Source organism: Rattus norvegicus, chromosome X (assembly GCF_036323735.1).
Source record: "Rattus norvegicus strain BN/NHsdMcwi chromosome X, GRCr8, whole genome shotgun sequence".
NCBI classification, from domain to species: domain Eukaryota; kingdom Metazoa; phylum Chordata; class Mammalia; order Rodentia; family Muridae; genus Rattus; species Rattus norvegicus.
Window position 1 is genome coordinate 139,659,934 of NC_086039.1, and position 15,782 is coordinate 139,675,715.

A 15,782-nucleotide genomic window follows, 5' to 3' on the forward strand; every position below is an offset into this window, starting at 1 on the left:
GCTCGTATATGCCACCACGAGGGCCAAGCAAACCTGATGGAAGCATCTCAACAGAGTCTTCACTTCCTGTTTCGTCTTCATCATCAGCGTCATCCTCAGATGAAGAAGATATTTCTGAAGCCTATGTATGGTTAGCAGAGAAAGTTATGATTATATGTATTTGACCATCCTGGTCTAGAATCTCAAAGAAGTAAAGATTACATGGTTGGACAATTTTTGGCATTTCGAATAAAAGGTTAAAAAAAAAAAGAATCGATCTCCTTAACTGCCCTCATGACAGGCAGGTGACCTTAATTTTGTCAGCTAGGGCAACACTTGAAAATGAACCATTCCCTTGAACAAGAGTGCAGGCAAGGCCTCCAAGCCCTCACCTCATATTCATCCTCTGCTTAGAATGCTAGTGAAGCCAGGGTGAGAACAGTAAGCAAAAGCAAGATGAACACAGGAGCAAGTACTGTTGTAAAAGCTCTTGGGTCAATGAGTTGAACGAGCTTTGAGGTAGTGACTCAAAGCACTTCTCTGTAGGGGGTGGTTCTGTTCCCCAATTGGTTCTTGATTGATCAATAAAGATCCCACTGACCAATGTCTGAGGATGGGGTGGAACACTCAGAGTAGCACAGGAGGATGCAGGGAGAATGAGAAGGGGAGAGGGGGGAAGAGACAGTAGCAACAGAAGATAAAGCTAACTAGCCATGCAAGGTTTTGTTTGGAGTGGCCAATGGCCACTCTATCCACTTATGACTGGGGTGACAGGAGAGGTTTAGGAGTACCCAGACTCTGAGATAGCAAAGGCATTTTAAGATTAACTAGTGTGTGTGTGTGTGTGTGTGTGTGTGTGTGTGTGTGTGTGTTGTTGTTGTTGTTGTTGTTGTTGTTGTTATTGTTGTTGCTTTTTATCTGTAGGTCCAAGGGAATCTGAATGAGGGCTGGTAGTGGCAAGCTACACCTGGAGCTTAAACTGTGGTATCAAAACAACACTCTACACTTCTTAGAAACAACATTTCCATAAGACATTTGTCATGTACTTTTATTGCGGGGATAACTAGGACCAGGTATAAAGAACAGCTTGTAACCAAAGGTAAATGGGCCAGAATGTAGAGAAAAATAAGTCTCAAGGGCATGTGCTCCATTCAAAAGGCTTGTCAGGAGAAAACACATGCAAGCAACCATCCCCAGACAGGGGAACGGGCTAAATAATTTCACAAAAAGATATTAAAAGATAGAAACACATACCTCCGAAGAACTTCTACTTAGAGTAGGTAAAAAGCCCTGCAAATCAGTAAGAAATGCGGGTGACAGAATCGGCAGCTAGACACATGATGGGCAAAGGCTCATCAAAGTGGATGTCTGAGTGTTCAGGAAGTATATAAAAAGCATTTAAGTTATCAGACGATATTTATAAAATCAACATTAACATTAGGCGCTTCTCCCTAACAGAAAATGATAGTAAGACAAGGCACAGATTGCAAGAAGACAGCCTCAAACATATAACAGCACAGCGACAGCAGCAACCACAAAAGTGGGATCTAGACTATTCAAGGAACTATTAAAAAATAAGAAAAAGACAAACTGATCCAAAGTTTTAGGCAAGAAGACCTAAGCAAGCATTTTACACAAGAGAACATGAAATCAAACTAGAGTTAGAAAAGCAAGCTCTAGGTCCTTAAGGACCAGCGACATACATATGTGACATTGTATTTCATTACCAGCAGACTGATAAAAATGAAGAGATACCAAGAGCAGGAAGGAAGAGGAAGTCATATACACTTGGGTGTGGGCGGAGACTACCTTAGAGGTATTCTCATCTGTCTTCCTTGTCCACTTCATTATTTCCTCAACCCTCTATTTAAAGGGAAAGAAAAATGTAAATGTGAAAGATTTTTAAAAAAGACAGTGTCCTTGAAGCTGTTGAGTACCCCACTGTATAGCAGGCAATGCCCATGACTGTCTCAAAACCACAGATTTAACAAAAGTCTCAGGGCAGCTGTGTTCTTCTTCTGGTTCTTGGTTCATCTATAAAACGCTGTGAGTGGCAGCAGTTGCTCTTACTGTCACAACATGAACACACCAATGGCAATCCCACGTTCCCCCTTTCACACGCAGGGAAATTCATGTTAGACTAAACACATATCGTTGCAAACTACTCAGAACTCTTAGACCATGACTGCATCGAACATTAATGAAGACAGTGCACTTTAATGATGCTGTGGCTCCCTGAGGTCTCCTTCCTAAACCAGAGAAGGATGCTCTCTAGGGAGGGGTAGGAATTCTCTCAAGTGCATAAGGTGAGGAGAGTTTTAGTTTGCTCGCTGCCTTGGACTGACAGAGACCTTGTAGTACCCCACCCCAAGCACTGCATAGAGTTGCATAAAATGAGGCCCTACCTCACAAACTTTCCAAACCATGGGCTTTCAAAGAGGCCTCCACTTCTTCCCACCATATGTACTGCAAAGCCAGCCCAATTTAGAAACTCTAACTTCCACTAACCTCTGTCAGCCTAGAATCATCCTGTTAAAAAGAACATTGATCCTACAGGTTTGGTACATTGAGACATTGCTATACTGCCAGCCCTGAGGTCCAGGACCACCAATAAAAGGACAGCCTTTTGTACAGAAGTCAGCTCCTTTGGGTAAACAGCCACAGTGGGGACACAGCTGAGGGCTAACACATACCTGATTCAGGATTTTCAACATTAATTAACACAAAACACATATAACAGAAAATTACCTTTTTCCTTTCTAATCTTTCTTGCCAATTTTGTAGCATAATTCTTTCCTGTTCCTTCTTTCTCTGTTCAGCACTGTCGTGAGGGTTCATCATGGCGCTGTCCCCTTTCTAGGAAATTTGTGCAAAAATATTACTAGTTTCACTATATCTGAATAACAAGAAAATTTTAGTTTGGCGCGCATTTATTATCCATATTCAAAGTCTTGTTAAAAAGCACAGATTGAGATTAATGTGATCTGAAATGTTTCAGGCATGAAAATGACCCTTCTGAATATCTGTCCATCTTACTATAAAGCAGTGGTTCTTAACCTCTCTAATGCTGTGACCTTTAATACAGTTCCTCCGGTTATGTTAACCCCAACCATCAAATTACTTCATTGCTACTTCCTAACTATAATTTTGCTACTGTTGTGAACTGTAAATACCTTACATGCAGAATATCTGATATATAACCCCCGTGGAAGGGTCATTCTGTCCTTCCAAGAGGTCAGAACCCACAGGTTAAGAACCACTGCTTTAAAAGTACCTGTTTTCAAGTTATTAATGTGGCAAGGAGGTAACTTTCTTCCATTTCTTAAAAGCTATGGGGAAAAATGTATCCAAGTTTCCTGCCAAGGTATACAAGTTTTTAAGGAACTTACATGCAAATCATTCTGATGAATGATACACTAAAGCTAAAAAGATAAGGTAGGCTATGGCAATGTCTTTTTTTTGGAGACCATAATGTAAAACTGCAGCCAGAGAACGCTGTGTCTGCTCAGTGGTCCAGACTGCTACTATCTATTGCAAATGCACTTTCTAAACTGGTTCCCCGTGCCAATGTCACAAACCTGTAGCTGTTCTTTCTGGTCTTCTGGTAACTCAAGAAGTGGCTTTGTTGGATCTTTTTCTCGTTGCTCATCTTTGCGTGGTGAGGATTCTCCTGCTGGGACTTCATTCAGTTTCTTCTCCATAACTTCTGATTTCCTAGCAATGCTGAGGATATTAAAACAACTTTAGTATTTTTTAGCTGCTAGTGTATGTAGCTTGCAGGACTATTGAAGCATTTATAGTGTATTATAGTAATACAATTTACATATATGGCAGATTTGCTATATTTTCTGAGTTCTTACTATCCAAGATGTATATAATCTGACCCTTTTTAAATGAGGGAAGCAGACCTTTGGGCATGCAGAAGGAGTTCCAATAAGTACGACCACTTTAGACACAAATGCAAGAGAAAAATAGTCAGTCTTTAATTATTTTAGACAGACTCTTTAACGTCTTCTTTAGCTATGAACACACCGATGTCACCTAGGGATGACAGGTAATCTGGAGGAGGGTCTAACTGTGTGTCAGTATTCAGTGCTTTCGAGTGCTAGATTATCTCTGTTTGCATAAGACAAGGAATAATAACTTTCAGGTTATAAATTTCTTGCTGTTCAAAGTATCTTTTTTCTAAGCGACGGTACTTTAAAAATTGTAACTCAGAAATAAAGTCGGTACTATAGATATTTTGTACACTCTGTGGACAGGAATTTGCATTACAAGATACAACATAAAAGGTGGAAGAGCAAGAAAATTCACGTTCAAGTGAACACAGCTGAACTACAGTCTTCTAGGAGTAACTCACTGGTTAAATGAGACCCTGGAGACGAAGATCAATCTCAGTCCTTTCTCAATATCTGTTTGTATCTTTCTGTCTGTCTCCTCACCCGACCCCATCCATGTCTTTTTGTCCTTCCCATAAAGGTAAACGGAAATGCTGGGTGCTCTAGTGCTGCTGCTGACAGGGAATCCTGGACGTGATTTTGGTTTCTTTTTACACTGTCCTACCACATCTTAGTGGTGCAGGATGTATGGAGACTGACAAGGATGTGTTTCTCTACAGTCTGGGAACTTTCTAAGTGCTAAGTGGTTTTCATTTGTCCTTTCTCTTTCCTCGCCACCGCCGCTGCCTCCTCCTCCTCCTCCTCCTCCACCTCCTCCTCCTCCTCTTCCTCCTCCTCCTCCTCCTCCTCCTCCTCCTCCTCCTCCTCCTCCTCCTCCTCCTCCTCCTCTTCTACTCTCTCCAGCCCCCAAACCCACGATTTTGTTTTTTTGTTTTTCTGTGTAGCCCTGGCTGTCCTGGAATTCACTATATAGACCAGGCTGACCTCAAACTCTGACTACTGAGTGCTGGGATTAAAGGCGTGTACCACCACCACCTTGTCTCTTTCTTCTTTCTTTTCTCCCCACCTCCCCCCGTCTCTGTTTCTCTGTCTCTGTCTCTGTCTCTGTCTCTGTCTCTCTCTCTCTCTCTCTCTCTCACACACACACACACACACACACACACACTCCTTTACTTGATTATAAGCCAATGACAGACTTTTCCTCACTGAAGAAAAAAATAAATTATCATTTTTGAAACTTAGAATTTGAGGGCAAAATTTCAAAGTTTGAACTGAGACCCAAGGTGCTAGGCTAAAAAGGATTATTGTGTGCTGACCTTTGCTTTATCTCTTCTTTCTGGACTCTTTCTTTCTCCTTTTTGCCTTTTTGTTCATAAGCAGCATGCTGCACCTGTACCAAAGCTTTCTTGGCAACTTCACCACTTGGCATACTTTTATAACCAGATTCTAGTTTAAAGAAACATGTGAAACATTGATTAGAGGACCAACTTCCTTTCAACCCCACAAAGAAGTAAATGAGATACCCCCCCAACATTAAAAAGTATATGAACACAGAATGTCTTAGTTAGGGTTTTTACTGCTGTGACAGACACCATGACCAAGGCAGCTCTTAACAGGACAACATTTAATTGGGGCTTACAGGCTCAGGAGGTTCATGGCGGAAGCATGGTGATGTGTAGTTAGGCATGGTGCAGGAGGAGCTGAGAGTTCTACACCTTGATCTCACTGCAGCCAGGAGGCTTTCTCATGGGCAGCTAGGAGGAGGTTCTCTTCCTCACTGAGTGGAGCCTGAACATAGGACCTCAAGTCCCACCTACACAGTGACACACTTCTCCAACAAGGCCACACCTACTCCAAGGAGGCCACACCTCCTAATAGTGCCATTTCCTATGGGTCAAGCTTATTCAAACCATCACACAGATCAAAATAAATCAAATGCTAATTAGGGAAATTGTTCAAACCCCAATTCTCAAACAACAAAATTAGCAAGTTGTCTCTTTCAAATAAGCACATATTCAAATACTAAAAATGCAATGGTGTGTTTCTGCTTTGGTTTAACTATGTAAGACAGGTCAATCAAGGACTTTATGAGGAAAGAGTAAAATATGCTGAAGTCAAGTTTATGCCTGATCCAAATGAGGAGTAAAAATCTTAAATACTCAGGGCTGGAGAAATGACTCAGCGCTTAAGAGCACTGACTGTTCTTCCAGAGGTCCCGAGTTCAAATCCCACCAACCACATCCATCTGTGATGAGATCTTGGCTCCCTCTTCTGGTGTATAAGCATATATGCAGGCAAAACACTATACATAAATAAATAAATGTTTAAAAAAAACCCTTAAATACCCAACCAAACAGATCATATCTGCATATATGTGGAATTTGCACATTATTTTTATTGCTGTTTGCCTAAACTTTGACAACTTTTGTTTCCTATAGTTAGCCACTCTTTGATAACCACATGTATATAGCTGCAGGTGACAAAAGAAGCCAAGACTATCTGTAAAATCAGGCATATATTAAATATATTAAATACATCTATATATCTCAAAATATATATCTCAAACATATATATATATATGTATATATAGTTTCAGACAGAGTCTCACTATATGCTTTGTTCTGGCTATACTAGAACTAACTCTGTAGATTAGGCAGTCACAGATTCATAGATTCCACCTGCCTCTGCCTCCTGAGTTCTGGAATTAAAGCCATGTGCCATCATGCCTGGCTCAACACAGAGATGTATATTCTAATATTTAGTTGATACAACCAATTCTGTTGTATTAGATAAACTACTACATAGAAATGAAAATTTTAAGATATCAAGAATAACTAATTCACAATAAAAGATAATTTGATACAGAGAATTCACTGGAATTTCTTATAAGAACCAAATTCTCTATTATGTTTGAGACAGAGTAGCACTGACATCTATAAAAATTCATGTGATAGGGAAAATAACAGGGTGCACTTTAAAGAAAATGGATACAGCACAAGTTAGCACATGTCATGTATGTACATGGAAACTGGCCTACATCTGATGAAATGTATTCATCCACCGGTAGCTAAGTGAACCCACCGAAATCAAACCAATATCTGAACTGTAAGGGCCCACAAGAATAATATATCAACCCTCTCAATTAAATTATGCTTTTAACAACTGTTCCAAAAATAAAATTTCCAAACAGAGGAGTGGATAAGCCAGCAGAGAAGAAGCATTCCAGAGACCAGTGCTTGGTTAATTCTCATTAAACCAAAGACCACTCCCCAAAGTCCTGTTAACTAGGAATACAATTATGACGATTCAAGTACTTCAAGCTTTTCTGTGATGCTACAATAAATTCCTTAGAGAAAGAAGTTACCTTTTTGGATCATGTGCTTTTGGATGTTGTCTTTCTTTGCTGCTATTATACCTAATGCATTTGGCACATATAGGATATTCTGAACTGGGGTTATTCTATATGACAAAGAAGTCTTCGTTGATAATCTTGATGAGACTGGTAGGGGAGACGGAGGTCGTATCTTTCGACTCTGCCTGCCATGAAAAAGTAACAAGTGTGTATGGATTACTTCTCAGTATATGATTTTATACAATGCAATACAGTGACACTACAAGGACATTTTAAACTGGAGATTTTCATAATGGGCAAAGTAAAGCTACTTCATTTTTCCCACATGCAATTATTTACCTTACATACTATATTATTTCATGTTGGACATACCTTTGTTTCAGTAAAATTCACATAAGGAGGAACTGCAAATAGGTTACTTACAGAGCCTTTAAGGGAGAAGGTGGGCGCCACCCAAGGGCAGGAGATGATGGCCATCGGTAACATGGTATGTGGCATGGTGCTTGTTTCTTGGTGGTAAGGTTTAGGTTTACGTTCCTTTTGTCCATTTCTGGGTTCTGAACATACCAATTCAATAAGATAAAAAAATTGCTAGCAATTGTTATACTATATCTATCTTTTCATAAGAAAATACTCTGAATAAAATAGTGTCATGGTTCTTGAAGTCTCTAATTTTCTTTTAATTCATGAAAATTAGATACTTTTTTTCTCTCAACTAAGAGATTACACAATGCAAGTGTATCATAGAAATACATTTTTAAAATCTACTTCGGGGGCTGGAGACATGGCTCAGCAGTTAAGAGCACTGACTGCTCTTCCAGAGGTCCTGAGTTCAATTCCCAGCAACCACATGGTGGCTCACAACCATCTGTAATGGGATCTTGGTGTCCTCTTCTGGTGTGTCTATAGACAGCAGCAGTATAATGAAAAATAAATAAAAATATATCTTAAAAAAACTTCTATTTTAATAATTCAAATTCAATTTTAAAACCTCACTGAACAATCCAGAATATTCTTCAAAAATGTTTTTTTCCTCAAAGTATGGAAGCATCTCACATTAACGGACTAACAAACCTCTGGAGTCCCTTTAGCTTTGGGAGATGTTTGCACATCTTAGAAGGCATTTTCCCACTTGCCTATGGTGAAACTTCCACCACTCCCTCAAAAGTGCTACCACAGTCACCGTGGGCAATGCCTTAATGTTTGCCTAGGCTGTGCTTCATACACTCCCCTCGCTTAGGCTGTGCTTACACACTCCCCTCGCTTAGGCTGTGCTTACACACTCACCTTTGGTGATCCTGCAACATTTACCTGAGGTTGTTCTTGCACACTCTCATCAAAGTATGATTCCTCACTGGCCTGAAGAGGTGCTTCTAGATTGTTTCCTAAGGCCACTTCCATACTCCCTGAGTCCATACTTGATTCAGGTGAGGCATCTATGCTTGTTTCAGGTGAGGCATCCAAGCTGACAACAGGAGATATTTCCACACTCACAAAGGAGGATGATGCTGTACTCGGGGAGGGGAATGAGTCCTCACTCACCGTGGAGGATGGTTCAATACTTGAAGAGGCATCCATACTCACTGAGGGGAGTTCTTCAACATTTGGTTTAGGGTATCTTGCTATGTTCTCATCAATAGATACTTTGACATCTGCCTCTGGAGAAATTTCCACTTTAACTTTAGAGATGTCCTCCATGTTTTGGAGTTTTACTTCCACATCACCTTCAGATGGTTCTTCCAAGTTCGTTGGAGAGGGTACTTCAATTGTTATTTTGGGTGGGATTTCTAGATTCACCACCTTTGCTGGTCCTTCCACATCTCCCTTGAGAGGAGTTTCTACTTTCTTTATGGGTGTTACTTCTAATTTTGCTGTAACTGGTGCTTTTGCTGATGGTTTACAGAACATAGCAGAAGACTTTAGCTCTTCACTAGTAAACATTGGTACAGTAACATAGCGGAAAACATATTTGGTCATGCCTATAAGTGAATGAGAACACAGTAAATTCCATATAAAGGTAGTAATTTGACTACTGTGTACACAGTATGAACACAGTATGAACAGAGAAAAGAGGCTTTTTAATAGGAAATTATAGAAATTTCACAGAAAATAGGAATTGTTAAGTGAAATGTATCATAGACATAGACTGGAACATCAAAAATTTAGTATTACAGAAGCAACATCAACAGAATTCTGTAATATCAGTGGTTTACTACACATGAAAATGAGCTGGCCTATAAAGTGGACACTTGCAGCAAAACATTTCTATTCTTATCATACTGCATTTCAAAATCCCTGCCACATTTTAAAAAGATTTACTTTTATTTTATGTGCACAAGTGTTGTTATGGGCATGAGTATTTGACCACACTGTGAACACAGAGATTGTTTCTAGTTGTGGTGTTCTTCTGACTTAAACTCTCTCCAAGCTGACTGATTTAATCTGGCTTCTCTCTCTCAGCCTCTCTGGAATTGCTCTGCTTGACCTCATACTAACATTAGCAACCTGTTCTAACCTTCTGTCTCTTCATTATCTGGCTCATTCTGACCAGCCCTCAACCCATACCTTTAATCCTTCTGACCAGAATATAGGGATGCCTTTAGTACTTACCTTTAATCCCAAACAATGAAGGTAAAGTTAGTTTGTAGAAAGAATACCAAAGTTTGAAGGTGATATCCAATTGAGTGGCAGACAAAGTGACAAATCAGAGAAAGATTTGACAAAATATGATGTGTCCAACTCTCATGAAAGAGGAAAGGGAAGCTAGAGAGCAATGCAGAGAGAGAGGAAGCAGGCAGTTTTACTGGTTTAGATGGAGAGAGAGAGAGAGAGAGAGAGAGAGAGAGAGCGCAAGCTAGACATAGGTGAAGACAGAGTGAGCCAGATAATGAAAAGACAGAAGATTAGAACAGATGGCTAGGGCTGGATTGATGGGTCAGCGGTTAAGAGCACTGACCGCCCTTCCAGAGGTCCTGAGTTCAAATCCCAGAAGCACATGGTGGCTCACAACCATCTGTAATGAGATCTGATGCCCTCTTGTGGTGTGTCTGAAGACAGCTACAGTGTACTTACATATAATAAATAAGTAAAACTTAAAAAAAAAAAAAAGAGCAGATTGCTAATGTTAGTATGAGGCCAAGCAGAGCAATTCAGGAGAGGCTGAGAGAGAGAAGCCAGATTAAATCAGTCAGCTTGGAGACAGTTTAAGCCAGAAGAACACTTGAGTTGAACCAGCCAGAGCTCAGAAAGAACTAGGAAGGGGTGAGCTTATTGAGCAGCAAGTCTCAGAGGGTGAAAACATTCTGGACCTAGATGAGATTGTATGGAGGCTAGAAGCTACCTGGAGTAGGCAGTGAGCAGACTGTTAGCAGAATGAGGCACTAAACCTCAGAGACAATAATTACTTCAGGCAAATAAAAGATACTTTTACACGTGAGTGTTTGCCCTCTCCTCTCCTCTCCTCTCCTCTCCTCTCCTCTCCTCTCCTCTCCTCTCCTCTTCTGCTCCCCCCCCCCGTGTGTGTGTGTGTACATGCATGCCTGGTACCCTCAAAGGCCAGAAGAGGATGTTAGAGTCCCTGGAAATGGAGTTATAGACAGTTGTGAACTGCCATGTGGGCGATGGGAACCTAACCTGTGTCCTCTGCAAAATGTTAAGTGCTAAGCTAGGTCTAGATATTTCAGATGAATATGTAAAGCACTGCATACTTGGCTGTTTTAGAATAGAATTAACAAAGAATATTTTCTCATTCCTACTAAAAACTGCATTAAAGCAGGACATGATGAATCCAAATACAAACATTCATTTGGAAGTTTCGCACACAAATGCAAGAATTATCACTAATAATAGAACTGTCATATGACTGCACTAACCTGTTGGATAGCTGAAGAAGGGGGACAGGCCACCACATAATACAATAACTTGCAAGGAAGGAATGAAGGAAGGATGGAAAGAAGGAAGGAAGGCAGGCAGGCAGGCAGGCAGGCAGGATATATCGGAACTATTTCCCACCCTATGTCTCTATAATAGAACTTACACATGAAGAAAACGATTATCTCTAGCAAATCAACCTTCACAGTGATTCCTACAGATAAGACAGATATATTGGCTATGACCACTGACAAAAATTCACTACCAAATGCAACCTGGGACTGAATAAAACTCTCTTGCCAAAAGTGATGTTTTTACATAAGTATTTTGCTCTAACAGTCTTTATGTTTATAAAGATCCCTAGCACAAATTGCATTTCTTTCCAAAGGATTTAACCTGATTCAGTTTGCTAAAGTCTTCTGTAGTAGGGTGAACCGTGTATACTGGTTACCTTTCATTGTCAACATGACTGAAACTGAAGAACCTTCCATTAAATAATTGCCTCCATCAGACTAGCCTGTGGCCATGCATGACTGTGGGACATTTTCTTCATGGCAGACTGATGTAGGCTTTGATCCCCATAAGAAATGTATGTGAAAAAAAAAAGAAATGTATGTGAGCAAGCCAGAGGGGAAGAAGCCAGGAAGCAGTATTTCTTTACAGTTTCTGCTTCAACCTCCTGTTTGAGTTCCTGCCCTGGCTTCCTTGAGCAATCGGAGTCCAAGCTGTAAGTCAAACAAACCCTTTCTTCCCTAAGATGCCTTTGGCCAGTGTTTTATCATAGTATCAGAGGAGCAAAGTTGAATAGGATAACACAATACAAGAAGGGACATGGTAGGGGAGAAAAACTGTCAGAAAGAAATCACTTGAAAATTAGGCAAGGAGCTGATGCCTGCTGTGTCAGCTCTGAGGAGGGCTGAGACAGAAGAATTGCTATGAAGTTAAAGCCATCCTGGACTATGTCAGGGCTACAGTGTGAGATCCTGTCATAAACAAAAAAACAACACTAAGAACAGAGACAGAGAGACGAAGATGGGTAATGGGAGACTGTGCCACTATGCAGCCTAAGGTCTTGTTTTCATTCCCGGAACTCACACGGCAGACAGAACTGACTGACACAAATTCTCCTCTGGCCTCCACACACATGGATACATGCATGCATGCAATCACTAAATAAACATAAAATTAAAGAGAACTTAAAGAAATATTTCAGTAATAATTGTGATTCTTGTAAAAAGAAAAATCAGCAGGAAAACCATGAAGGCGACAGAGTAAAGCTTTGTTTAAAATGGAGCCAGTAATTTATAATTCCCCAATGAGAACTCATGGAATGTTTAAAGTGAATCGAGAACAGTAGTCCTGCAATACAAATCTCTTTACACTCACATCGTCTGATTGATTGCTTCAGCTTCACTCTAGACTCCCTGTCATATGCGCATATGCCAGGAAGTTTGCAGCACATGGGAAAGAAAGGCCAGATTATTTACTCTTGCACTTTCCTAACTCCTGGCACTTTCTTGAATGATGTTTTTCAAAAAGTGTTTTTTCATTTTTGAGACCATAACATAATTATATAATTTCTTCCTCCCCTCTCCTCCCTCCAAACCTTCCCATACACCCCTCCCTTTACTTGTTCTTTTTCAGATCCATGAGCTCACTTTTGACTACTTTTTGGGCCACACATACATAAGCATGTTTCCTTGAACAATTTTCCTTTTTTAAAAGACTTATTTACTATATGTAAGTACACTGTAGCTGTTTTCAAACACACCAGAAGAGGGCATCAAGTCTCATTACAGATGGTTGAGAGCCACCATGTGGTTGCTGGGAATTGAACTCAGGACCTCTGGAAGTTCTCTTAACCACTGAACCAGCTTTCCAGCCTCTCTTGAACAACTTTCTAAGCAACACAAAGCTGAGCTAAACACTTCTTTAAACCAGAATTTAAGATTTCTACTTAGAAATAAGCACTCACTTGGTCTGTTGTTCACATGTTGCAAATCACCACTGGTCTGCAATTGGTTTTCTTTTCTACTCATAGAGGAGCTTCGTTTATTTTCCGGTTTTCCTAAACGTCAAGTGCAAAGATCACTTTTCTAGAAACTACTTAGGAACTCAGGAGTGACTCACTTGGTGTATTAGGCAGTTTAAATATCTTTTCAAATCTTGCTTCAAAGAATTTATTTAATTTCAAATATTATATAGTCTACAGCCACAAAGTTTAAAATTATTTGCTCATTATCTTATTGAAGTGAGAACAGAGTTACTTAGAAAATGATGCCAGGTGGTGTCAGGGGTTACTCAAGAGGCAGGAGGATCTCTGTGAGTTTGAGGACAACTTGGTCTATAGACCGAGTTCCAGGACAGTCAAGGCTACACAGTAAAATCCTGTCTCAAAAAAAAAAAACCCAAAATGATAAAATTTAATATGGAAAATATCTAATTTTGACAACAGCAATCTTCCTAAATTGAAACATATAACCTTTAATAAAACCATCCATGGTAATGTCTAACAATAATGGGTAATTTAATTATGACTGTTTTTAAACCAAAAAAAAATTATATTTGCTATAGATGTCACAAAGTAACAAAACTATAAAACAGTTGGCTTTGTGTGAATACTTCCCATTTTGTCTGAAATATTCTAGCTTAGGATACTGAAGGGTCATCTTTTAAACAAGATTTCTTTTTCTTTTAGTCTTATAAAATAAATATTAACACTATTATGTCAAATGAAAATTCTTTGGATTGATAATGTGATGACGTCAGGTGTAAGCCTAAGTCCTGTAATTCTTTCATCAGCATACTTCAAGAAATCATAAAGTAGCGTCAAGAGCTATTACAAATCAGCCACTACCTTTGCAGTGCTACAACTGGGAGTTTATATTACTACACATAATTTATTTTTAAGTGGATTCTGGAGAGCAACCTCAGGTCCTATAGCTTGCAAGGCAAATGCTTTAAAATGACTGAGCTATTTCTCCAGCCTTGGACTTAGTTTATAAAAAAATATTTACATATTCATCATTCTTGTGCTTAATGTAAATTTAAATAAAGTTGAGCATATTCTGAATTAAAATCCATTATAAAATCTTATTGGTTCTGCTTTGGCAGGTGATAGAAGTTTACTCTGTATCACATTTTCGTTTAGGACATAAAGAACAGCTCGTGCTGCATGCAGCCTTCTACCAATAACTGACAGTGAAAATGGACACTAAGAAACTGAAATTTAACAACTAGATTACTTACCAGATTTGTCAGTATTCATCACACTACCCTCCCACGACCACCTTTTCTGACGTTTATCAATGAGATTGCATCGCTCCATTGTACGAGACACAACAGCCTTAAATTTTTCCTATTTAAAAAAAATCCAGACCATTTTATATGGTTATTAGATTACCATAATCTAAAGCCAAGGTTTAAGTTGTTTCCAAAACTAACTCCATCGCTACATTTCTTTTTTAAGTGGATAAAAGTTTAAAATACTTGGAGACATGTTTCAATTTCATTAATGAATCTCCATGCTATCACTGAGTAACTTGTTTTTCTTTTCTGACTGCTATGCTGAGGAATTGACCATGCTTCTTTTCTCACTTTTATCATTAGAAAGCATGGAGCCAAAGTTCTAAAGCCACTGGACAAAGACTGGAGTGTCCTGTCCTGCCAAGTAATCAGTGCTTTACATTGCTGTTTGCCTCCCTCAGTTCTCACTTCTGCTTGATTCCCTCAATCATTCATTTTATCATGTTGGATGGATGATATTTTCTAAGTATTGTATCTTTTGTGAAAAGAGAAAATGGTGACATGTCCAGAAGTCAAAGTTATTCATCTATTATGTTCCTGTCTGTTAAAACTTAAATCCTGGTGCTAAGTAAGAATTGTTTTTAAGGCAAGCAATATGTTTCTATTGACCTCTCCTGCAACCTGAACTGGTGAGGATAACAGTCACACAAATCACATGTCATGGTGTGGTAGAACAAGTGCATGCTTAGAAATGAGTTCTTTGTTCAGGGGTGTATCATCCCTATACTATAACGTACCATGGACTATGTTCCAGTGAAAAAATCTTTAGGGCCAGGGGTATTCTGCTTCCTAACAGCAACTGTTTTTATTATATATAAGTACACTGTAGCTGTCCTCAGACACACCAGAAGAGGGTATCAGATCCCATTACAGATGGTTGTGAGTCACCATGTGGTTGCTGGGATTTGAACTTGGGACCCCTGAAAGAGCAGTGAGTGCTCTTAACCACTGAGCCACCTCTCTAGCCTAACAGCAACTGTTACATAACATCGTTACAGAGCCTGCCCTGCTCCTCTTAGGCTAAAGGGAAACATAATACTTTTTTTTTTTTTTAACAATGTCAGTATACTCGGCTTTGCCTGTGCCTCTCCCCCACTAGTTCTTTGGTGTTGAATTCCTTTAGCCTTTCTTTTTCTTGCCACGTCTCTGGTTCCTTTTTTGTCTACACTGACATTTGCTTCTGTTGTGTTCTTTGTTTCTCTCTAAACTTCCTCTTTTACTATTCTGGAACTGTCTCGGACTGAAGTTGTCCACCAGGGATTCTTAATCACTCTGTATTGTTTTCTAATTTATGATTGTTGCTTTTCAAACTGTCTATAATGGTTCATACTTTCTCAGGGAGTGACAAGACCAGGTAAGTTTGGAGAAATCACCCT

At 39.5% G+C, this 15,782-nt stretch overlaps 1 protein-coding gene across 9 annotated transcripts in view; it reads right to left on the minus strand.

Annotated features, from left to right (window-relative positions):
* Window positions 1–15,782, minus strand: part of Map7d3 (MAP7 domain containing 3) — a 66,653-nt gene that overhangs the window by 3,347 nt on the left and 47,524 nt on the right. For 3 of the 9 annotated variants that reach the window (XM_063280106.1, XM_039099853.2, NM_001271327.1), the window contains 9 exons: window positions 14,350–14,458; window positions 13,076–13,168; window positions 8,518–9,209; window positions 7,654–7,787; window positions 7,243–7,415; window positions 5,195–5,324; window positions 3,558–3,702; window positions 2,728–2,835; window positions 34–121 (listed from right to left, as the gene is read on the minus strand). In XM_063280106.1, coding sequence (XP_063136176.1) covers window positions 34–121; window positions 2,728–2,835; window positions 3,558–3,702; window positions 5,195–5,324; window positions 7,243–7,415; window positions 7,654–7,787; window positions 8,518–9,209; window positions 13,076–13,168; window positions 14,350–14,458 — 1,672 coding nt within the window. Of the gene's footprint in view, window positions 1–32; window positions 122–1,706; window positions 1,843–2,727; window positions 2,836–3,557; window positions 3,703–5,194; window positions 5,325–7,242; window positions 7,416–7,653; window positions 7,788–8,517; window positions 9,210–13,075; window positions 13,169–14,349; window positions 14,459–15,782 lie in introns of those variants that run through there. The other 6 variants (XM_063280108.1, XM_063280105.1, XR_005497999.2 and 3 more) reach the window with 5 other exon arrangements.